This window comes from Entelurus aequoreus, linkage group LG15, assembly GCF_033978785.1.
Source record: "Entelurus aequoreus isolate RoL-2023_Sb linkage group LG15, RoL_Eaeq_v1.1, whole genome shotgun sequence".
In the NCBI taxonomy this organism is placed as follows: Eukaryota; Metazoa; Chordata; class Actinopteri; order Syngnathiformes; family Syngnathidae; genus Entelurus; species Entelurus aequoreus.
Genome location: NC_084745.1, coordinates 38,582,303 through 38,606,959, shown reverse-complemented (window position 1 = coordinate 38,606,959; position 24,657 = coordinate 38,582,303). Strand labels below are relative to the sequence as shown.

At 41.3% G+C, this 24,657-nt stretch overlaps 2 protein-coding genes across 3 annotated transcripts in view; both read left to right on the top strand.

The window, feature by feature from the left end:
• The first annotated feature begins 201 nt into the window (after positions 1–201).
• Positions 202–13,395, top strand: LOC133630131 (myosin regulatory light chain 2, smooth muscle minor isoform). 2 transcript variants are annotated; one of them, XM_062021472.1, is made up of 4 exons: positions 202–323; positions 1,413–1,612; positions 12,676–12,837; positions 12,916–13,395. In XM_062021472.1, the coding sequence occupies exons 2-4, from the start codon at positions 1,429–1,431 to the stop codon at positions 13,086–13,088; spliced, it is 519 nt and encodes a 172-aa protein (XP_061877456.1). In that variant the 5' UTR covers positions 202–323; positions 1,413–1,428; the 3' UTR covers positions 13,089–13,395. The 2 variants fall into 2 exon arrangements, with proteins under 2 accessions (XP_061877456.1, XP_061877457.1); XM_062021473.1 differs by lacking the exon at positions 202–323 and adding an exon at positions 395–544.
• Positions 13,396–15,967: 2,572 nt separating this feature from the next.
• The window catches only part of LOC133630466 (meiotic recombination protein REC8 homolog), a 64,556-nt gene continuing 55,866 nt past the window's right edge, over positions 15,968–24,657 (top strand). Inside the window, exons 1-2 of the mRNA XM_062022065.1 lie at positions 15,968–16,158; positions 19,862–19,930. Coding sequence (XP_061878049.1) covers positions 16,103–16,158; positions 19,862–19,930 — 125 coding nt within the window. The 5' untranslated portion in view covers positions 15,968–16,102. The remainder of the gene's footprint in view (positions 16,159–19,861; positions 19,931–24,657) is intronic.

The following is a 24,657-nucleotide window of genomic DNA, read 5'->3' as shown; positions in this document are numbered from 1 at the left end:
CAGGAACGCAGTTGGCGTATTTGGGAAAGATACTTGTCTCAGGGTAAAACATTCAGTTGTACTTCTTTAGTCAACAATAAAAGCCCGGTTCGACACATAATCGTGTATTCAATTTCTATTTATCGTAAAATATTTTATATCTATTTCGAACCATGTTATGTTTACTTAATAACGGTTTAAACGGTGTTGCTGCAAAATAAGGACCTCCCCTTTTTTTCAGTTGGTTTGTCCCGAACGAGTTGACGACATTAACTTGAAGGCAGGAAGTGAAGGGCGGTGGTTAAGAAAAAACGCTTTTAACACAACTTATCGTCTTATCGGAGGTAAGCAAGTATTTGCCTCTTATTGTCGTCTATTCGTGGCACGTTTATGTGGGATATTATTGGCGTTAAACGTGAACGACGAGCGAGAATGTGTGTGTGTTTTTAGTGGTTTCAAAACACTGAACGCGGACGGTTAGTTTAGCTAACGCTAGCTAAGGTGGCAAAGATATAAATGTTCAAACAGAAACTGACGACACGACTACAAGAATTGTGCTAAAAACGTAAATATGATGTTGTTGAATTCCTTCAAAGGTAACGTCAGCTGGTGTTCCATTATTCGTGTTAGTAACGTATTGGTGTTATTATTCTTTTATTTATTGTGCATTATTTAATACATGTCCTTTATAGTAATATTAGTGGCAAAGACTGCTTCTCCGGAGTCAAGATTAACCAGGTTCGAGATAAGAACAAGATAAATGTTTAGTTGTTGTTGGTATGAAAAGCTTGTTTTAGTCCTTAAATGAGTTGCCGTTTAAAATACATATTTTAAGGCACTATAGTAAATCATCGTCTTGTTAATTGATATAAATCAACATAATTTGCGACCCCTCCCCTCCAAACTCCTTAAACGGAATAATTTGCATGTTTTTGGAAAGCTCCAGTTTAAGAGTAATTGTTTTTTTGTTTTTTTTTAAAAACATTGCAAATTTCAAACTGAAAGAATTGTGAAGTTAATTATTAAGCAGTAGTCATAAGCAATATACAGCTAATTGATCCATTGTAGTTATATCGACAAAATGAGTGGGACAAGTGGTAGAAAATGGATGGATGTCATTACTGTAGCAACTGAGCTTAAACTGCCTGTCAAGCATGTCTTAGCTTGTGTTGTAGCATCAAAACCTTTCCTGTGTTAAACATCCAGATAAGGGCATCAGTCCGTACATTACTGGCTTTTCTGTCGTCAGTGACGCAGTGTTCTAGAAAGAAAAGGAACATGTCCATTTATAGCTCAGAATTCACAGGCTTTGAATGATGTTGCTACTGAGGTGTAGGCATACATATTATCATGATCCTAGTCTAGTAGATATTTGTGCATTACATTTTTATACATGTATTCATATCTGTAGTTAAATGTGCTATTTTTTAAAGGTATAAATCCATCAAAATGTCGAGCAAAAGGGCAAAGGGAAAGACCACCAAGAAGCGCCCCCAGCGCGCCACTTCCAATGTTTTCGCCATGTTTGACCAGTCCCAAATCCAGGAGTTCAAAGAGGCCTTCAACATGATTGACCAAAACCGTGACGGTTTTGTTGACAAGGAAGACCTCCACGACATGCTAGCCTCGCTGGGTGAGTAGAGCTGGACGTTGTGACGTGCAAAGCTTTAACAGTTTAAAATGGTAGATTTCTTCCAGTAATGTTATATAGTTTATGGATTTGATTGAATTTAATCAATGTGTCATCAAAACGAGCTTCAACATAAATATACTGGATAGGGCTGCAACGATTTGTCGACAAATTGACGATAAAATTTGTCGCCAACAATTATTTGTCCGCAATGTGACGTCATCACTCAAGTTTTTCCAGGCGAAAGTGGGTCACTCGCTAAAACAACGTCAGTGATAACATGTAAAGTTTGAGGATACTTCCTCTTATTGTTAAAAACATGAATACCTTGCTCATTTTGCAAAGCGGACTTTGTTTTTATGGCAGTACATTTGTGATACGTGAGCATTTAAAGCGGAGCCCTCATGTCGGACATTTGGAGGGAAGATGCAGTCTCAACCTTGGTAAGAGTGTGAGCTTCTACCTTGCTAACAAGAGTGAGACAAAGTTGTGTGAAAAATTACTTTCATTTTAGCCAAAGTCAGCCAACTAAACTTTGTCTACATCAATTCAAGTACTTTTTAAAGCAGTATCACTTTGCAATGCTGAAAAAAAGGCACTTTAACAAGGGAACACACACAAGCGCGTGCGCACACACAGACTGACGGGCACCAAGGCAGAGGTACCATAAGATTAAACATATAATCTATTAAATAGCCAACATTTTTTCTTATCGAACAACTGGGAAAACCGGTTTCGAGTATCATCCCTACCGCTTTGTGAATAAAACGCATGAGCAAATTGTAAAACAGTTTAAGAACAACATAATATCATCAAAAGGTTCAGAGAATCTGGACAAATCACTGCACATAAGCGGCAAGGCCGAAAACCAACATTGGATGCCCGTGACCTTCGATCCCTCAGGTGGTACTGCATCAAAAAACGACATCAGTGTGTAAAGGATATCACCACATGGGCTCAGGAACACTTCAGGAAACCACTGTCAGTAACTACAGTTCGTCGCTACATCTGTAAGTGCAAGTTAAAACTCTGGTATGCAAAACGAAAGCTATTAACAACACCCAGAAATTCTCTTCCACATGTTTTCCTGTGTGCTGTAGTGATAGCAACACTCACTTTAATGTTGGCGATGGAACTAATCATTTTGAAGTAAAGGTCACTTTTGGCGTGCACATTGCTTCAAAGACGTTAGCAAAGGAAGGCTGTGTGAACACCGGAAATTATGTCTTAACAAGCTGACAAATCACAGCTCGTTCGTTGTAACTTTATTTCAACAACAATATGATACATAGAATTTAAAAAATCAGAACATACAAGTAAACATGTTGTCCTTGGATAAGCTACAGTAGGTCTATTTAATACCCACACAAAACAATACAGTTCAGTGTTTCCCCCAGAAAATGTGTTAGTTAAGGTGGTGTCTCTCCGGCGGAAGGGTGTTGGTGGGTGTAAGGATCGGTGTAACTCGGCCTGTCGCCATCACGTCTCCACCTCGTCGCTGCCACCACAGCCTGGAGGGCAATAGACTACAGACTGCGGTGAAGAAGCCTACAATTTTTGGTTGTGTTTTCCGCTCTGTTTGCCGAATGGCGATATACGATATACTGTATATCTCAATATTTTTTCCGTAAAGTAAAAACAAAACAGTCCTAGTTACCTGAGATACTAAGTATGTCATTATTATGACTTAGTTAGTCAATATTTTGACTTAGTAACTTACTAAATCAAAATAATGACTTACTAAGTCAAAATAATGACTTACTGAGTCAAATTAATGACTTACTGGTAGGGGTGTAACGGTACACAACAATTTTGGTTCGGTACGTACCTTGGTTTAGAGGTCACGGTTCGGTTCATTTTCGGTACAGTAAGAAAACAACAAAATATAATTTTTTTTGTTATTTATTTACCAAATTTGTAAACAATGGCTTTATCCTTTTAACATTGGGAACACTATAATAATTCTGCCCACGTTAATCAACATTAAACTGCCTCAAGTTGTTGCTCAGATTAAATAAAATGACAAAACTTTTCTTCTACATATAAAAAGTGCAACATTAAACAGTTTCAAGTCAACTCATCATGCTTAATTTATTACAGCATTTGGTAAGCCTGTAGTTGATTTTTATGATGTAATTATTATATTTTTATCAACATGTGATAGGGACCCAGCCATTCAAAACTAGGCTGCTCCATTACTAATGATTAATGTAACTATAGCTGGAAAAAAATAGTACAATAGCAATAGGAGAGACTATTCATCCCTGAACACCATGGAGTTCATGTAGGCTTAATGATGCAGTTACATTATTATATCAACTATCAGAGACAGAAACTCTTCATTTAACATAATGTCCTTTTTTGCTGCTTCAACACAGCTCAATCAACACAGAAAAAGGTAAAGTGAAATAACAGTCAGACAGGGCTTAGCTGTCCGTAACACACACACACACACACCGCAAAATGAGCTAACGTTACACTAAAAGCGAATTAGCCTTCACCTCAAGCCAAGACTGCGAGCGAGCTGAGCTGCCTTTTATATTTCTAGAAGGTCAACGGGCTCATAGTGATGTTACTAGTAGTTGACTGGGAGGTGTTTATTATAATTTGGGGAGAGTCCGCTGCCTGATGCTTACCTGCTAAACACTAAGCACTGACTACATGCGCTCTGAATATGCACTGCTGATTGGCTGTTACCGCTCTGAATACGCACTGCTGATTGGCTGTTACCGCTCTGTTTGTAACCAATGAGATGGTTGTGTGGGTGGGACAATGCTGGGTGCTGTGTAGAGTACTGACAGAGACAGAGGCAGAAGGAAGCGGAGGCGGCTACTTAATATGTTCGTTTGGAAACTCGTTCGGTACACCTCTTAACCGAACCGAACCCCCCGTACCGAAACGGTTCAATACAAATACACGTACCGTTACAGCCCTACTTACTGGTAAGTAAGCGTTTGCAATAAGCGTTTGGAAAAAAAAGAGTTAAAAGTGGGGCCACATGCTGACATGTGTTCAACTCATCATGCTTAGTTTATTACAGCATTTGGGAAGCCTGTAGTTGATTTTTATTTTGTAAATGTTATATTTTTATCAACATGTGATAGCAGGGACCCTGCCATTCAAAACTAGGCTGCTACATTATTAATGATTAATGTAACTATAGCTGAAAGAATAGTACAATAGCAATAGGAGAGACTATTCATCCCTGAACACCATGGAGTTCAAGTAGGCTTTATGATGCAGTTACATTATTATATCAACTATCAGAGACAGCTTCAGGAAACTCTTCATTTAACATAATGTCGTTTTTTGCTGCTTCAACACAGCTCAATCAACACAGAAAAAGGTAAAGTGAAATAACTTAGTTGTTAACTGTAGGTCAATAATGCTTGTCTTTCTCTCAGACCGACAGAGCTTTGCTGTCCGTAACACACACGCACACACACACACGCCGCAAAATGAGCTAACGTTACGCTAAAAGCTAATTAGCCTTCACCTCAAAGACTGCGAGCGAGCTGAGCTGCTGCTTATGTTTCTAGAAGGTCAACGGGCTCATAGTGATTTTACTAGTAGTTGACTGGGAGGTGTTTATTATAATTTGGGGAGAGTCCGCTGCCTTACCTGCTAAACACCTTTCTGCTCACCTCACCGCAAGAGCACTGATTCCATGAGCTCTGAATACGCACTGCTGATTGGCTGTTACATGCGCTCTGAATACGCACTGCTGATTGGCTGTTACATGCGCTCTGAATACGCACTGCTGATTGGCTGTTACATGCGCTTTGACTACGCACTGCTGATTGGCTGTTACCGCTTTGCGTGTAACCAATCAGATGGTTCTGTGGGTGGGACAATGCTGGGTGCTGCAGAGACGTACTGACAGAGGCAGGGGCAGAACTAAGCGGAGCAGCTTGTTAAGACTTTAGTTTAGGCAGTGGCTCTTTGTTGTTAAGGCTGCCACCTTAACAACAAAGCGCTGCGGGAAATCCTGCAGTTTAATATCAGTTATCAGGGTTTCCACTAAACTGCCAAGATACCGGTGGCGGTGGGGGCGTGGTCACCATGATAATCGAGTAATTTGCATAATTTCCTATGATTATATGATTTTCTTTTAAAGGCTCAAAAAATGTATACATACATTTGAAGTTAAAGTACCAATGATTGTCACACACACACTAGGTGTGGTGAAATTTGTCTTCCGCATTTGACCCATCCCCTTGTTCACCCCCTGGGAGGTGAGGGGAGCAGTGGGCAGCAGCGGTGACCGCTCCCGGGAATCATTTTTGGTGATTTTACCCCCAATTCCAACACTTGATGCTGAGTGCCAAGCAGGGAGGTAATGGGTCCCATTTTTATAGTCTATGGTATGACTCGGCCGGGGTTTGAACTCACAACCTACCGATCTCAGGGCGGACACTCTAACCACAAGGCCACTGAAACAAATCTGTTATTATTATTTAGTCTTAACATTGTTTTTATCGATTTGCCATATTTTCAATTATTTGTTGAGATTTTTTTCCAAGTGTTTACATACTTTTAATTACTTATTTCAATTTAAAAACAACTAACAACAAATCTAGCATCTTCTAGTGTTATTATAAAATGTAGTCGTGTTTAGAGACTACTTCTGTTTAGAGACTCAACTATTGCAACAACATATCAACAGTAGAATAAAACTAACCTGTCTCACGACGGTCTAAACCTAGCTCACGTACCCTCTTAGCTGCAGCGAGCATGACGTTACACTTGCGTCGCGCTTTTGATCCATTTGGACTTTCTTTTCTTGTCCTCTTAATATTTGCACATTTTGTAGATTGCTGGTCACCGTTCTTGAACGGTCCATTTGGTTACGTCCACATTGCAGGCATACTGACAACGCTCCAGACAATGGCGTACGTATTGCTTACATCCAGGTTCGGCAACACTGTTTTCGGTAATGAAGTCTTTGTTCGGTGGTCAAGTTTTCGGTACATCGCTTGTCAATAGTGCGCAAATAATAGGCTATATATATATATATATCCACGCAAACTAATGACCTGCTATTGGTAATGTTTAATATTTGTGTGGTTTGGATTTATTGTCAGTTTTTCCCATGTTTGCAAACACACCGTCCGTGTCTGAAAAGTGATTGGCGGAGAAAAAGAAAGTGTTGTTGTGTGTCCCGCGAGAAAGCACAGACTCACGGAGACAAAAGTGTGTACACAGGAGGTAAAACCTGTTGTATTTGTGCCATTTGTTATCATAAGATTTGTAATAAGAGTTAAAAATAGCGTCGGATGTTGTGTAATTTCTTCTGGGGGATACAACATATTATATTAATTTAATTTGTTTTCAAGTATAAAAAAAAAACAAAACATATTTTTAAGGTGTGGCGGTAATAAAAATGCTGTCAAATTCAATTACAAAACCAAAAATTACGTTTCTCAGTTCGAACATTAAATATATTGTCTGTGCAGTCTATTCAATTGAGTATAGGTTGAAAATGATTTGGTTTTGGGGTTTGTAAATTAAGGGAAAACCCTGGTTATATTATAAAGTAATTTTAAAGATGGTGTGTCCCATTTTAAGATGATGGGCCTAAAATGTTTAAAATTTTGTTTTCCATTCAATTCACAATTGCACATAATTGAAGGAAACTTGTGTTTTGGTCCCAGTATAATATAAGCAAGCAATAAATGTTAACAACATCTCTAAAAAACAGACAGAAGCCAAATTAACAAAAGATCTGTGAAGGTTAATTTTCCACAAAATGACAGTAGTGTAGCATAACAGTAATTTTCAAGTTAGTTGGTAAAATAAAATGTCACAATACAGATCACAGGATTTGAAAACATTTTTTTTTTCCTACAGTATCTTCAGCCCTAATTGTGCCGTTGTAATGTAGCAATGGATAAAACAAAGGCAAGTATAACATCAAAGGAAAAGCACATAATGAATACTGACTCAGCATCCGTACAATGAGTTTGTTTTCCAGAGAAGATTTTGTGGTTTGATGTGCGGCTGACAGGCAGTGTGGTTTACCGTCCATATTTTGTGAGGAGCTTAATCTTCATATGGATATATATATTTTTAATTGACCCTAAAATATTGAAACACGAAAAACACATAAGCGGAATAAAAGAGTTTAAAGAGGAATGCTACCAGGCCTTCCAAAAAGTGTGGAAGTCATCAGGGGGACATATTTCAAAGAAAGTCATGTGAGCTTAAAACAGGACTTCCACCTATGGCGTGTCAACACCTGTAAGAGTGAAAAAACACCACCAGATGGCAGTTTTGACCAATAACACAAAATTTAAAAAAAAAAAGGTAAAGGAAAGTCTATTTATATAGCGCTTTACTACACCTGCACGATACCCAGAGCGCTTTACATTTTTCGTCACGGTCACATTCACACTAATGTAGTGTTTTTTTCTTGTGGCTTAAGTTTTCAAATCCAAAATGTTTCCCATATTTTCAGTTCTTTTAATCACATTGATTGCTTTGAAAATAGCCACATGAGAAATGCATTGTAAAGTTCTTATCTAAAAACAAATACATATTTTTGACTCTGCCTTTTAAAAGAATCGGAATTGAGAATTGTTGAGATCCAGAATTGGAACAAGGAATCTAAACTGGAATCGTCCAAATTCAAACCCAATCTTCCTGGCGATCGACGAGAGAGAGGCCACTGTGATTATCACAGGCCTGGAGGTAGCCTTTCTGTCAGGCTTGTCCCTGACAGTTTGGTTAAGTTTTAGTTTTTCCTCTGTGTTTGTTTTATTTCCTGTCAGCACTCTTATTTTGGTTCAGTTTCCTGTTTGTCTCTCTGAGTGCTGTCCCCTCAGCTGTGGCAGATTGGCACCTGGCCACACCTGGTGTCAATCAGCCAGCTGCTATTTAAACCTGCCTTCCCCTCCAGTCAGTGCTGGATTATTGTCGTTCCGACCTGTCGTGTCGATATCAGTGTAGCTGTATGCGGTAAGCCATATTTTGTAGCTGTTTGTAGCTTACTGTCTTTTTGTTCCTAGTCCCTGTTTGCTGGATCCCTGTTCACTGTTTCCAGTTTGTCCATTCCTAGTTCCTGGTTTGTGTCTTTTCTTTATTGTTTATATTTTGGACATTAAATCATGTTTTCTCGTACAATGCCTGCCGCCTTTTCTGCATCTTGGGATTCGTCACCAACACACCCTGACACTTTCTTTCCTCTTGTAGATTTGGACAATGGTCACATCTACATCTGTTTTGGGACCCTTCCTTCATTCCACAGACTTGAGTTCTGTCAGTTTCTGTATCATTGCTGGACCCACCTGCCTTGTACACCGCAGCAGGGATTGAATCTGATCCTGGTCCTTCACCACAGGAGAGTTGCTTAATGGCCTTTCTGACTTCTTCCTTTCTAGGGAGGTTGTCTTGGTCATAGTTGATGTCCACATGTCGTTGATTGCGGCTGGTTTGAATATCACGTCAGTGTTCAACCCTTCTCTCCAAGATCTGTCTTCTCTGTCAGCAATTGAGTCTCATCCGCATTGAGCAGCCAGTAGACTGGAGTGTGTCTAGTAGCCCTGCGTCAAGATTATTGGGCAGTTATTCTGTAACTTTGCTGCTCTAAGCTTGAGGACGTTGAGCTTCTTTACATTCTTCTGGCAGGATGCAGTGTTTGTGCTTAGACACAATGAGGCGATGGTCAGTCCAGCATTACGCACCACACATGGCCTCAGTGACTTGCATCCTACCTGTCCTTATTCCTGGTGATGACATAATCAAATGCCAATGCTTGAAGCATCCATGATGTCTTGTTACAAACGGGGAGGCAGAACAGTTGGTCATTACAAGGCCATGCATTGTAGTCAACTTGAGGAAAAAATACCTATGGATGTTTTATTTCCCAGTGCCATGTCTCTCTGTGACCTCTTCCCAGGATGGCTGTGCATGGCCAAAACAGACCGGAATCAAAGTAGTGCCGCACCCTGTTTGAAAAGATAGTTGCAGACTTGCTGCAATGATATGCAAAATCTTGGAGGCGGGTGACTGATTACCCCTAATATAAAAATAATTTGTGTAACTTAGATCAAAATATATTCATACAGTAGTAGCCTGCTCACAGCCAGATTAGTTTCATGTGAAAATTATGTAATATTCGATTTGTAATCTTTTAAATTTAAACATGCGAGTGCTGTCAAAAAGGATACGAAAGACTCAGACTCTTATTAGAGTTTGATTTCTCAATTTATTAATACAAATCATGGAAACATCTTGCAGCTCTACGTAACACAAAGGTGGGTCATTCCTCCGGTGCATAAAACAGTGAAGATGAAACAACCTCCTTCCCTGTCTCTCATGGACATACACCTGTTGTTTGTTGACTTTTGTTGAACTGACTGGCTGTGCTCTCGCGTTTGCGAAAGTGTCGCGGAACAGATACACATATGCATTCACGAAAAATACACGCCACACACACACACACGTACCCCACCCTCCATCCCACGCCTCAGACACTTCACCCCACGTGGTATGACGGAAAACGTAGCTGGCTGGCTGCTTCGAGCCAGATGCCCGCCCCTTCATCCTCTGTTGCAAGTCTTGAGTTGTATGTTGTAATATGTATACCAGTGTTGGCGCTAGGAATTTTTGAAAATGGAGTCCCAGGGGCCCCATCAAGTCATAAAATTGTGGTCCCACAGTAAGTTTTTGGGGTCCCACTTTTTTGTAACCGTTTTGAAAACAAATGATAAATGTATGCATTATTATTTTATATCTCACATTCTATATTGTGTTTTGGAAAAATGTTGTCATAAACTAAATTAAGTCATTAAAAAGCTTTATGTAACATGTTTCTTGGTGTAAGGCTGGATCTTTGAAAATCAGTGCACCCGGTCGTAAGGTGTTCTTTTTATTAGCCCGTTTACATGGTGTGCAAAACATCTTTCCATCGTCATAAGTGAGCCATTTGCTGAAAAGTGGCTCTTGAAGCCACTTTTCATTGAAGCTTCGCTGCGTGGGTTTATTGCTCGCCAGAATGAAAACAATAACACGCGGAAGTCCTAATACCGGAAATGCAGTATTTGTGATCGATAGAACTTTCGGCGAATCAAAATTTAAGAAATTGTACCGGAAAGTGCATCACTTTGAAGTCGACCAATAAAATAATAACTTGACCCGGCAAATATAAGCAAAACAAAACACCGTCGGAAAGCGATAACCGAAAAAAACAAAAACAACAACAAGCAAACCGGGCGTAAAAATAAATCCGCGTCCGGGGAACGGCCTTCCGAAAATTGGCGTTCTTTCTGATTTCAATGCGTAAAAAGACACAAAAAGTGCGTTAACGCCAACACTGTATGTGTGCTTTGCTATCAAATTTTGTTTCCTCACTCCAGACTGGGTTGCCTGCACTCCCCGTCTTAGTGACTGTTTTTTTGCCGCCCCCCACTGGCTGCTTGCTAGTGCTACAGTCACAGGAACACAATGTGACTGCAATAGGTATCAAAATGATCACCTAGATAAATTAATAGATGTCATCACAAATATATAATTTGAATGTAAAGTATTGAATGCATTGGCAAAAGAGTGAATTTTGTGTCTTTGCCTTGGTCTTTTTTACATTGTTGAAATGAAATTTTGGCAAAGCCATAACAACCACCTACCTCTGTGTGTCGCCAAAGTATTCACATACTGTAGTGTAGAAATTGGAAACATGAAGTTGGCGTGAGGCAGCGCACATTTTCACGTCAAGTTTACTCTTGTTGCAGCCCAACATTGCTGTAAAAAAAGGGCGCACGCCAGGGTTTTATGTTCAAGGAAACCTAATACATGACTGCCCTGGTCTGCAATAAGTACAATACTTAGTGTATCAACACTTTTTAAGGTGAAACAAAAGACAAAAAAAAACACAACATAAATGCCACCTAACATCTTGGACTTGCAACTGTCATTACAATTTAATGTTAAACTGCAAATTAAACTCAATTGTAATAAAACAAATATGGCATTTAGACAGCAGTTATCATAATCAGGTTATTTTTAAGTGTTGCAATAAAAAATAAGATTTTATTATCAAAAAACAATATTAACACACACAAAAGGTAATGGGAATTGGTACCGTATCAGTTCAAATGCGAATGTTACACAACCCCAATCATGACCATGTCTTATTTCACCAAATCTTTGCGAAAGACGCTTTGAAAATGTATTTCACATTTGATCATTTACCAAAATTATGCCATGCCACTGAAGAATGTTATGAATACTGCATTTTGAGCGATGTTTAAAACTTCCTAGGAAGCTATTTTGACCATAACTGTTTGTGGTTCTGAAAACCACATAATCTTTGGTTATTTCAGATGTGTTAATTAGAAGAAGAAAGTCCCTATTCAAATGTCATTTAGGAGTGTGTTTTTATTTTTATTTTAATATTTCTTAGACTTGGCCTCAAAATCAGAATCTTTGTCACTAAGTCTTTGTACTCTTTGGTATCTAATGGTATTGAAGGCAGCGTTTGCCGTGTGAAACAGTATTTCTGTGTATGGGCGTTCTAAAAACAATATGCATAGACTACCTTGATCAATTTAGGATTAAAGTGTATGTTTCTTGGCTGAAATCCGGCAAAAGTCATATTTGGTATAGTACCATTTACAAATGAGTGAAATTCTTGTCATTCTGCTTCTGATCATGACCAAAACAAATGTTAGCATGGAAGCAACAAAAGCTTATTTTATGTAGCTCTGGCTGTCTTCTTTTCACTAATTCCTTGAGTAGTGTAATTATTTTTCAGTATACTCAATGGGAAAGATTAACTTAGCTTCATGAGGGTAAGTTCAGTCAAAGTAAAATAAATGTATTTGTAAAGTTTTCAAAGGAAAACAATACCTTTTATTTCCAAACTTCCCAAAAAAATCTTTAGATATTTACAGAAATTGTGTTTTAAAAAGGTTACCTTTTTAAAAATAATTTATTCTGAAAGTTTTCCGCGGCTTGGTCAAGTGGTTGTGGACCCTGGTTTAAACCATTGTTGAACAATTGAAGTAGTTTGGTGAAATTATTGATGAAAATGTAAATTGTCTAAGTGTGTTCTTTTTTGTGGTTCACAGGTAAGGATCCAACTGACGAGTACCTGGAGGCCATGATGAATGAAGCTCCTGGACCCATCAACTTCACCATGTTCCTCACCATGTTTGGAGAAAAGCTCAACGGCACAGACCCTGAAGATGTGATCAGAAATGCTTTTGCTTGCTTTGACGAAGAGGGGACAGGTAAAATAAATCTTTTGAGAAGATGAAACATTAAATATATGGAAGCAGCCCAAAAAAACGTGAACTTTTTAATTGCAGGTTTCATTCCTGATGATTACTTGAGGGAGCTGCTGACAACCATGGGTGACCGCTTCACAGACGACGAGGTGGATGAGCTCTTCAGGGAGGCCCCCATCGACAAGAAGAATAACTTCAACTATGTGGAGTTCACACGCATCCTTAAACACGGTGCCAAGGATAAGGACGATTGAGGATTGTTTTCCATCTGTCAGAGCGCTGTACTGCCAATCTCAACCTGTAATAAACCTTTTTGTAAAGCAGACCAAAGCAATTACTCTGCTGTATTGTTCCTACTTTGCCAAAATGTATACATCTCCTTCCAATAAGACTAAAGATATGTGTTTGTCACCCGAGCCAAAGGGATATGTCTTTGCAATTTGTGTGACTGGGTTTAGGTGAACTGCCGCATTTTATAATATAAACTTTTTAAATAAAGCCCTCTATCATATTATAACTTGCAGTGTGGTGCCCTTACATAAACTGGAATAAATGGTGTAAGTCTTGAGTACGTTCTCCACAAAGGTCTAAATGAGTGTGAGAAGAACAATGTTCAGATTCAGTTAAAATTTTAAATAAGTTATGATTTTAAATGTATTTTGTCCACACAAGATTTTGGCTTATATCAGGCAAGGTGGTGTGCTGTGCTGACATGAGCGTACCACACACAAAGGTCAAAATGGCAGATTTTTTTACCTTTGTGTGTGGGGTCTGTAACAGGACTAATAGAATTGCTTAGGATTTACAAAATCAGTGTTTGACAGCCTTAAAACAAACTGAACAGTCCAGTTGCAATTGTTTGAATGCACTGAGAATACAATAAACTGGATGAATAAACATCCATTGACTTGGTAACAATATTGGTTCACCAGGTTGCTTAGGAAAATACAACGTTGTGGAGTTCTATCTAAACAAGACCTAAAATTGATCGATAACTTACATGGCTGTGGCTGGACTAGTGTTAATAGTGCTATGTTTACTGAGGTGGGTCCTAAGTTACATTTGTGTAGGAGAAAGAATAATCTCTAACCAAGACTCTGGATAGCTCAGTGGTTAGCACTGCTGGCTCTTTATGAGGGGTACCCATGAGAGATTTGAACCAGGTGGGTTGATAGGTAACTTTCAAAGTTCCTGCCAGAAGAGTCAGTGTCTTGTTTTACCCGTATTGTAGTTCATTATGGCAAGTGTGCCCGATTACATTTGGTTATGGGGCGGAATCACACCTCATCAAGAAATAGGTCAGTGGTTAACACCGCGTTCGAATACCAGTCAATCGGTAACCTACGAGGTAATTCTGCAGTCCTCATGACTGTGTACACACCTCCCCCACACAGTAATGTTAGGTGGTAATTGATTAATTAACATACACTGTAGTTAAAAAGTTGAGTAATGGATAAAGATAACAGATCATCAAAAGTCAATGTAAACCTCGGTGAGTCAGGGTTGTATCCTCTGTGCCAAGGCTAAAGTTTGTAGGAAAACATTTGTAATTCCTAGGCATCCTGATTCTTCCAGCCATATACTTTTGTAAGTTATTTATCAACCTAACTGGGATTCAAAAGCAGTACTCCTTATTGAGAGCCAACAGTTTTAACCACTGAGGTATCCAGGGTTTTGTTGACATTGGATTTCCCTGATTGATATATTTCTCTGAGTAACCATGATATGATAGCGATGAAACAACAGTAAATTATCAATCAACCCAACTGGGGTACAAACCCAGATACCATTACTAAGTGTTAGTAATGTTAACCTCTGAGCTATCCTGGGTCTTGCACAAGTTAGGTTCCTTCCTCTTTCACTAGGATACACAACAAACAGGGGTTGGGGAGGAGATCTTGCCCCAAGTGGAGGAGTTCAAGTACCTCGGAGTCTCGTTCACGAGTGAGGGAAGAGTGGATCGTGAGATAGACAGGCGGATCGGTGCGGCGTCTTCAGTAATGCGGACGCTGTATCGGTCCGTTGTGGTGAAGAAGGAGCTGAGCCGTAAGGCAAAGCTCTCAATTTACCGGTCGATCTACCTTCCCATCCTCACCTATGGTCATGAGCTTTGGGTTATGACCGAAAGGACAAGATCACGGGTACAAGCGGCCGAAATGAGTTTCCTCCGCCGGGTGGCGGGTCTCTCCCTTAGAGATAGGGTGAGAAGCTCTGTCATCCGGGAGGAGCTCAAAGTAAAGCCGCTGCTCCTCCACATCGAGAGGAGCCAGATGAGGTGGTTCGGGCATCTGGTCAGGATGCCACCCGAACGCCTCCCTAGGGAGGTGTTTAGGGCACGTCCGACCGGTAGGAGGCCACGGGGAAGACCCAGGACACGTTGGGAAGACTATGTCTCCCGGCTGGCCTGGGAACGCCTCGGGATCCCCCGGGAAGAGCTGGACGAAGTGGCTGGGGAGAGGGAAGTCTGGGCTTCCCTGCTTAAGCTGCTGCCCCCGCGACCCGACCTCGGATAAGCGGAAGAAGATGGATGGATGGATGGACACAACAAACACATGGCTCCTGATCCTGATACCTCTATATTATTAGATATTGCGATTATTGATATAACTTATGATGGGGATGAACCACAATAAATTAGAAAAAAAAGATATAGTGAATATTTTGCAGCATAATTGAAGTACAAGTAGCAACACTACAAAATGTGTTTTAGTGCAACCGAGCTGACCTGGTACTTCATTTAGCAGGAGGTCAAAGTGAGTGGTGGAAGGCTTCTGGAGGCTTTCTCTCACTGGCCCCGGGTCCTTAAAAACCCCCAGTGTAATTATTTTTTTACAAGTGGTGTTTAGAAAGCTTTTTTAGATTAGCTTTTAAGATTTGATCTTTTTCAGTTATTTTTCATATGCATGCATTTCATTTGACTTAAAGCAAATGTATTTGCATGGAAATAAAATGCAATTTTTCTTCAGGAAAGCATATTACTCCCTTAATTTTTTGTAAATTTTAAAAGCTCTAATTATTTTAAGTCATTTTTTAAAATTGTGTTATGCAATTATGACAACCCAAGTGATAGTGTGATTATTACAATTAATTTTTTTGGAGAGGGGATTTCTTTCTCGCTGGTTTTCCCGGCAGATGGACCAATCAGAGGGCCTGATGCTAAAACAATAGTTTTCCAATCTTTCCCATCACTGAACTTTTAATATCTGCTGCATTCACCTCGGCAGGGAAAACTTTCGCCTTTCAATAACTTCTGGACTATTTGAACAATATGTTTTACTACCCTGTTGTTTTACAGCGACACACTGGATGTTTCTCGACGATCTGGTGAGTAAAATAAAATCGCCATGATTTTTAATATATTTAACAATATTAGCTAGCCAGTGACGAATTAGCCACCTAACAAATACATCATCAAGTCTTCTAATACTCGACGAAAATATTTACTAACATGGATTTATAATGTATTGTAAATGTATAATAATATAATAACAAATGGGATTAAAAGGTGAGTACTGTATTATGTATATATAATCAAATTCATATCACCACGTGTAGGTTGCAATTGGGGATTTATGGTGGTGATTTATTTGAAATAATTAGGATATGCGAAACGGCTTCATTCCCTATATGGATGTATTTATTAGGCCATTTGTATGTTTTAGGCTCATATTTGTCAGACATTGGATTTTATTTAATGTATTGCTGCGCAAAGACAATGATATAGAATTGTGCAGAATGATAAGTCGCCACTCTAGCTAGCCACATGTCGATACCAAGGACAGTATTGGGTCGATATTAGCGGTATGAGATATACATTTTTAGTTCCCTTCTCTGTATCTGTTTTTGGTTGTGTTGTACATTTTGCTACATTAGTGATATAGTTATAGTTACAGTCTGTATATTTACAAAATTAGGAAATATGTTATTGAACATACCAAATGCTTTAAAAGAGAAAGTAGTAGTTTTTGTCTTTTTTTTTAATTTTTTTTACCTATTTTGTACCATGGATTTAATATTGTATACACGATGGTATGCAACGAAGGGGAATAATTGTTTTATTAAAAATGGTTGAACTATTTTAGTGTCATTTAAATCCTCTATTTGCCTTTTCCTGTTTGCCCTTGTTATGGAATTAGATGTTTTGGTTTTGTCATTGTGCATATGAATAAATAAAATAAAATGCCCATGTATGCATGTCTGCTAGTTATGAAAATAGGATTGTGTCATTTTATTCCATATCGATATTGGCAATACTGCTGGATTTATATGTACTGTGTGTAAAATCGATTTAGCAAAAAAAAACTGCTCTTGAATTTCTTTATCGTTTACCAGACATAAATTAACTATTGTACTACTGTATAAAAGTACCTTTAATAATCGTGAATTATTTCATTATAATGTTCTTTGATATACCAGCAATGGCGTAAGGCACTGAGATCCAATATAAGAAGGTACAATTCATAAAAATAATAATGATAATAAATCAATATTTATGTTTGTATTAAACTTGCTTTAAAGGCCTACTGAAATGAATTTTTTTATTTAAACGGGGATAGCAGATCTATTCTATGTGTCATACTTGATCATTTCGCGATATTGCCATATTTTTGCTGAAAGGATTTAGTATAGAACAACGACGATAAAGATTGCAACTTTTGGTATCTGATAAAAAAAAAGGCTTGCCCCTACCGGAAGTAGCGTGACGTAGTCAGTTGAACATATACGCAAAGTTCCCTATTGTTTACAATGATGGCCGCATGAAGTGAGAGAGATTCGGACCGAGAAAGCGACAATTTCCCCATTAATTTGAGCGAGGATGAAAGATTTGTGGATGAGTAAAGTGCAAGTGAAGGACTAGTGGGGAGTTGAAGCTATTCAGATAGGGAAGATGCTGTGAGAGCCGGGGGTGACCTGATATTCAGCTGGGAATGACTACAACAGTAAATAAACACAAGACATATATATACACTCTATTAGCCACAACACAACCAGGCTTATATTTAATATGCCACAAATTAATCCTGCATAAAAACACCTGCGTGTTTGTTACGCTAGCTCCATAGAACACGCCAATACAATTCAAACACCTGATCAACACACACAATCACTCAGCCCAAAAGACCGTTCACCTAACCCAAGGTTCATAAAGCTTATATATTTTTAAAAAGTTACGTACGTGACGCGCACATACGGTCAAGCTGTCAAATGTTTAGCAGCCAAGGCTGCATACTCACGGTACCTGATATTCAGCTGGGAATGACTACAACAGTAAATAAACACAAGACATATGTATACTCTATTAGCCACAACACAACCAGGCTTATATTTAATATGCCACAAATTAATCCTGCATAAAAACACCTGCGTGTTTGTTACGCTAGCTCCTAGCTCCTCTGCTAGCTCCTAGCTCCATAGAACACGCCAATACAATTCAAACACCTGATCAACACACACAATCACTCAGCCCAAAAGACCGTTCACCTAACCCAAGGTTCATAAAGCTTATATATTTTTAAAAAGTTACGTACATACGCAAAAAAAAGTTGCGCACATACGGTCAAGCGATCAAATGTTTAGAAGCCAAAGCTGCATACTCAACAGTAGCACGTCTGCGTCTTTGTCATCCAAATCAAAGTAATCCTGGTAAGAGTCTGTGTTGTCCCAGTTCTCTACAGGCGTCTGTGTATCGAAGTCAAAAGTCCTCCTGGTTAGAGTCTCTGTTATCCGAGTTCTTCCATCTTGACTGCATCTTCCGGGAATGTAAACAAAGAAGCGCCGGCTGTGTACTGTTGTTGCTGACTACGTTCGAAAAATACGTCCATTTCGCACCGACAACTTTCTTCTTTGCTTGCTCAGCTTCCTTCTCCATAATACAATGAACATGATTGCAACAGATTCACGAACACAGATGTCCAGAATACTGTGGAATTATGAAATGAAAACAGAGCTTTTTCGTATTGGCTTCAATGTGGAAGGCATACCCGTGTTCGCCGGTCTACGTCACGCGCATACGTCATCCTCAGAGGCGTTTCGAACCGGAAGTTTAGCGGCAAATTTAAAATGTCACTTTATAAGTTAACCCGGCCGTATTGGCATGTGTTATAATGTTAAGATTTCATCATTGATATATAAACTATCAGACTGCGTGGTCGGTAGTAGTGGGTTTCAGTAGGCCTTTAAACTGCAATTCACCAATATCTCCCTTAGGTGCTGTATTGCTTTCACTCACTTGTTTTTTAGTTGCAACAAAAAAAAATCCAGAAAATTGATACATTTTATGTAAAATTTATTTGGCAGGTGTAGCTCATGTTGTGGCTAGAGCGGGTATGGATTAAAGTATTATTTGAACACATTATATCCTCCTATCCAGCAAAATCAATCTACAATACATTGTTGAGTCAATTCATCCATAAATACAGTAAATACATCCTGGATAAAGTGTAATTGTAATAGAAAAGTGTAATTGTAATAGAATTTTTTTTTTTTCAAAGGCAGGAATTTTGTGTTGGATTTAGGTAATGGTACAAGTGTACTTAATGAAGGTGGTAAAATTTGGGCAACTCACGATTCCATTATTTAATTGATCATTTATACATATTTATTTATTTTATGGTCTTAAAGGCTCAAGTGCACCCGCAACCCAAGTGAGGAAGCGGTATAGAAAATTATTGGGTATTGTATATTATTATAATTATTAATTGTTTAACATATGTGTAAAGGACTCCTACATATGCAGTAATAAATTGCGCCATTTTATGTTCTCGGATGCAATCGTGCACAGCATAGATATGCTGTAGATATAGAAGACTACACAGGTGAAGGCTGTGAAGCCTGCTGAAGCAACGTGTCAACTTGTTAACGTTGCTATTTTTAACATACCGAAGTAATATTATAATAATCGTCCACGCCTCAATTGTGATGCATCAAAAAATCCATAATTTTTCCCACCGCTAGTGCTTAGTAAAGTGGCTGATTGAATTTGTCACAATTGATTATGGATGTTTGTCCTCTTGATGTATTCTTGTAGGCTGGTGGCCACTAAGGGAAAAAAGGTCCAACGCCGGGAGTTCCTGAAAGTCAACGTTAAACGCACCTGGTAAATTCACTTTTGGTCTACCGTAATATACAGTCAGACAACCCTCAATATAAGACGAGCCCTCTCTTCAAGACCTGTTTTTGTACAATTAGTTTCAGGACAAAAATAATTGTGTTTGTAGAATCAGTGAACTGACTTTTCATTCATCTACTTTATAATGTGTAATGTACATCGGGATTAGGTAATAGGAACATTTTTATATCACAGTTATTGTGACCAAAATGGTTATAATACAAACCCCGTTTCCATATGAGTTGGGAAATTGTGTTAGATGTAAATATAAACGGAATATAATGATTTGCAAATCATTTTCAACCCATATTCAGTTGAATATGCTACAAAGACAACATATTTGATGTTCAAACTGATAAACATTTTTTTTTGTGCAAATAATCATTAACTTTAGAATTTGATGCCAGCAACACGTGACAAAGAAGTTGGGAAAGGTGGCAATAAATACTGATAAAGTTGAGGAATCCTCATCAAACACTTATTTGGAACATCCCACAGGTGAACAGGCAAATTGGGAACAGGTGAGTGCCATGATTGGGTATAAAAGTAGATTCCATGAAATGCTCAGTCATTCACAAACAAGGATGGGGCGAGGGTCACCACTTTGTCAACAAATGTGTGAGCAAATTGTGGAACAGTTTAAGAAAAACCTTTCTCAACCAGCTATTGCAAGGAATTTAGGGATTTCACCATCTACGGTCCGTAATATCATCAAAGGGTTCAGAGAATCTGGAGAAATCACTGCACGTAAGCAGCTAAGCCCGGGACCTTCGATCCCTCAGGCTGTACTGCATCAACAAGCGACATCAGTGTGTAAAGGATATCACCACATGGGCTCAGGAACACTTCAGAAACCCAATGTCAGTAACTACAGTTGGTCGCTACATCTGTAAGTGCAAGTTAAAACTCTCCTATGCAAGGCGAAAACCGTTTATCAACAACACCCAGAAACGCTGTTGGCTTCGCTGGGCCTGAGCTCATCTAAGATGGACTCATACAAAGTGGAAAAGTGTTCTGTGGTCTGACGAGTCCACATTTCAAATTGTTTTTGGAAACTGTGGACGTCGTGTCCTCCGGACCAAAGAGGAAAAGAACCATCCGGATTGTTATAGGCGCAAAGTTGAAAAGCCAGCATCTGTGATGGTATGGGGGTGTATTAGTGCCCAAGACATGGGTAACTTACACATCTGTGAAGGCGCCATTAATGCTGAAAGGTACATACAGGATTTGGAGCAACATGTGTTGCCATCCAAGCAACGTTACCATAGACGCCCCTGCTTATTTCAGCAAGACAATGCCAAGCCACGTGTTACATCAACGTGGCTTCATAGTAAAAGAGTGCGGGTACTAGACTGGCCTGCCTGTAGTCCAGACCTGTCTCCCATTGAAAATGTGTGGCGCATTATGAAGCCTAAAATACCACAACGGAGACCCCCGGACTGTTGAACAACTTAAGCTGTACATCAAGCTAGAATGGGAAAGAATTCCACTTGAGAAGCTTAAAAAATGTGTCTCCTCAGTTCCCAAACGTTTACTGAGTGTTGTTAAAAGGAAAGGCCATGTAACACAGTGGTGAACATGCCCTTTCCCAACCACTTTGGCACGTGTTGCAGCCATGAAATTCTAAGTTAGTTATTATTTGCAAAAAGCTGCCACCTTACCGTGGTAGAGGAGTTTGCGTGTCCCAATGATCCTAGGAGCTATGTTGTCCGGGGGCTTTATGCCCCCTGGTAGGGTCTCCCAAGACAAACTGGTCCTAGGTGAGGGATCAGACAAAGAGCAGCTCGAAGACCTCAATGAAAAATAAAACCTATGGACCCAGATTTCCCTCGCCCGGACGCGGGTCACCGGGGCCCCCCTCTGGAGCCAGGCCCGGAGGTGGGGCACGATGGCGAGCGCCTGGTGGCCGGGCCTGTCCCCATGGGGCCCGGCCGGGCACAGCCCGAAGAGGCAACGTGGGTTCCCCCTCCAATGGGCTCACCACCCATAGCAGGGGTCATAGAGGTCGGGTGCGATGTGAGCTGGGTGGAAGCCGAAGGCAGGGCACTTGGCGGTCCGATCCTCGGCTACAGAAACTAGCTCTTGGGACGTGGAACGTCACCTCGCTGGGGGGGAAGAAGCCTGAGCTAGTGCGCGAGGTGGAGAAGTTCCGACTAGACATAGTCGGACTCACTTCGACGCACAGCAAGGGCTCTGGAACCAGTTCTCTCGAGAGGGGCTGGACTCTCTTCTACTCTGGCGTTGCCGGCAGTGAGAGGCGACGGGCTGGGGTGGCAATTCTTGTTGCCCCCCGGCTCAGAGCCTGCATGTTGGAGTTCAACCCGGTGGACGAGAGGGTAGCTTCCCTCCGCCTTCGGGTGGGGGAACGGGTCCTGACTGTGGTTTGCGCTTACGCGCCAAACCGCAGCTCAGAGTACCCACCCTTTTTGGATTCACTCGAGGGAGTACTTGAGAGTGCTCCCCCGGGTGATTCCCTCGTTCTACTGGGGGACTTCAATGCTCATGTTGGCAGCGACCGTGAAACCTGGAGAGGCGTGATTGGGAAGAATGGTTGCCCGGATCTGAACCCGAGCGGTGTTTTGTTATTGGACTTTTGTGCCCGTCACAGATTGTCCATAACGAACACCATGTTCAAACATAAGGGTGTCCATATGTGCACTTGGCACCAGGACACCCTAGGCCGCAGTTCCATGATCGACTTTGTAGTTGTGTCGTCGGATTTGCGGCCTCATGTTTTGGACACTCGGGTGAAGAGAGGGGCGGAGCTTTTTACCGATCACCACCTGGTGGTGAGTTGGCTGCGATGGTGGGGGAGGATGCCGGACAGAACTGGCAGGCCCAAACGCATTGTGAGGGTTTGCTGGGAACGTCTGGCAGAGTCTCCTGTCAGAGAGAGTTTCAATTCCCACCTCCGGAAAAACTTTGAACATGTCACGAGGGAGGTGCTGGACATTGAGTCCGAATGGACCATGTTCCGCACCTCTATTGTCGAGGCGGCTGATTGGAGCTGTGGCCGCAAGGTAGTTGGTGCCTGTCGTGGCGGTAATCCTAGAACCCGTTGGTGGACACCGGCGGTGAGGGATGCCGTCAAGCTGAAGAAGGAGTCCTATCGGGTTCTTTTGGCTCATAGGACTCCTGAGGCAGCGGACAGGTACCGACAGGCCAAGCGGTGTGCAGCTTCTGCGGTCGCGGAGGCAAAAACTCGGACATAGGAGGAGTTCGGGGAAGCCATGGAAAACGACTTCCGGACGGCTTCGAAGCGATTCTGGACCACCATCCGCCGCCTCAGGAAGGGGAAGCAGTCCACTATCAACACCGTGTATGGTGAGGATGGTGTTCTGCTGACCTCGACTGCAGATGTTGTGGATCGGTGGAGGGAATACTTCGAAGACCTCCTCAATCCCACCAACACGTCTTCCTATGAGGAAGTAGTGCCTGGGGAATCTATGGTGGGCTCTCCTATTTCTGGGACTGAGGTTGCTGAGGTAGTTAAAAAGCTCCTCGGTGGCAAGGCCCCGGGGGTGGATGAGATCCGCCCAGAGTTCCTTAAGGCTCTGGATGCTGTGGGGCTGTCTTGGTTGACAAGACTCTGCAGCATCGCGTGGACATCGGGGGCGGTACCTCTGGATTGGCAGACCGGGGTGGTGGTTCCTCTCTTTAAGAAGGGGAACCGGAGGGTGTGTTCTAACTATCGTGGGATCACACTCCTCAGCCTTCCCGGTAAGGTCTATTCGGGTGTGCTGGAGAGGAGGCTACGCCGGATAGTCGAACCTCGAATTCAGGAGGAACAGTGTGGTTTTCGTCCTGGTCGTGGAACTGTGGACCAGCTCTATACTCTCGGCAGGGTCCTTGAGGGTGCATGGGAGTTTGCCCAACCAGTCTACATGTGTTTTGTGGACTTGGAGAAGGCATTCGACCGTGTCCCTCGGGAAGTCCTGTGGGGAGTGCTCAGAGAGTATGGGGTATCTGATTGTGGCGGTCCGCTCCCTGTATGATCAATGCCAGAGTTTGGTCCGCATTGCCGGCAGTAAGTCGGACACGTTTCCAGTGAGAGTTGGACTCCGCCAAGGCTGCCCTTTGTCACCGATTCTGTTCATAACTTTTATGGACAGAATTTCTAGGCGCAGTCAAGGCGTTGAGGGGATCTGGTTTGGTGGCTGCAGGATTAGGTCTCTGCTTTTTGCAGATGATGTGGTCCTGATGGCTTCATCTGGCCAGGATCTTCAGCTCTCACTGGATCGGTTCGCAGCTGAGTGTGAAGCGACTGGGATGAGAATCAGCACCTCCAAGTCCGAATCCATGGTTCTCGCCCGGAAAAGGGTGGAGTGCCATCTCCGGGTTGCGGAGGAGACCCTGCCCCAAGTGGAGGAGTTCAAGTACCTCGGAGTCTTGTTCACGAGTGAGGGAAGAGTGGATCGTGAGATCGACAGGCGGATCGGTGCTGCGTCTTCAGTAATGCGGACGCTGTATCGATCCGTTGTGGTGAAGAAGGAGCTGAGCCAGAAGGCAAAGCTCTCAATTTACCGGTCGATCTACGTTCCCATCCTCACCTATGGTCATGAGCTCTGGGTTATGACCGAAAGGACAAGATCACGGGTACAAGCGGCCGAAATGAGTTTCCTCCGCCGGGTGGCGGGGCTCTCCCTTAGAGATAGGGTGAGAAGCTCTGCCATCCGGGGGGAGCTCAAAGTAAAGCCGCTGCTCCTCCACATCGA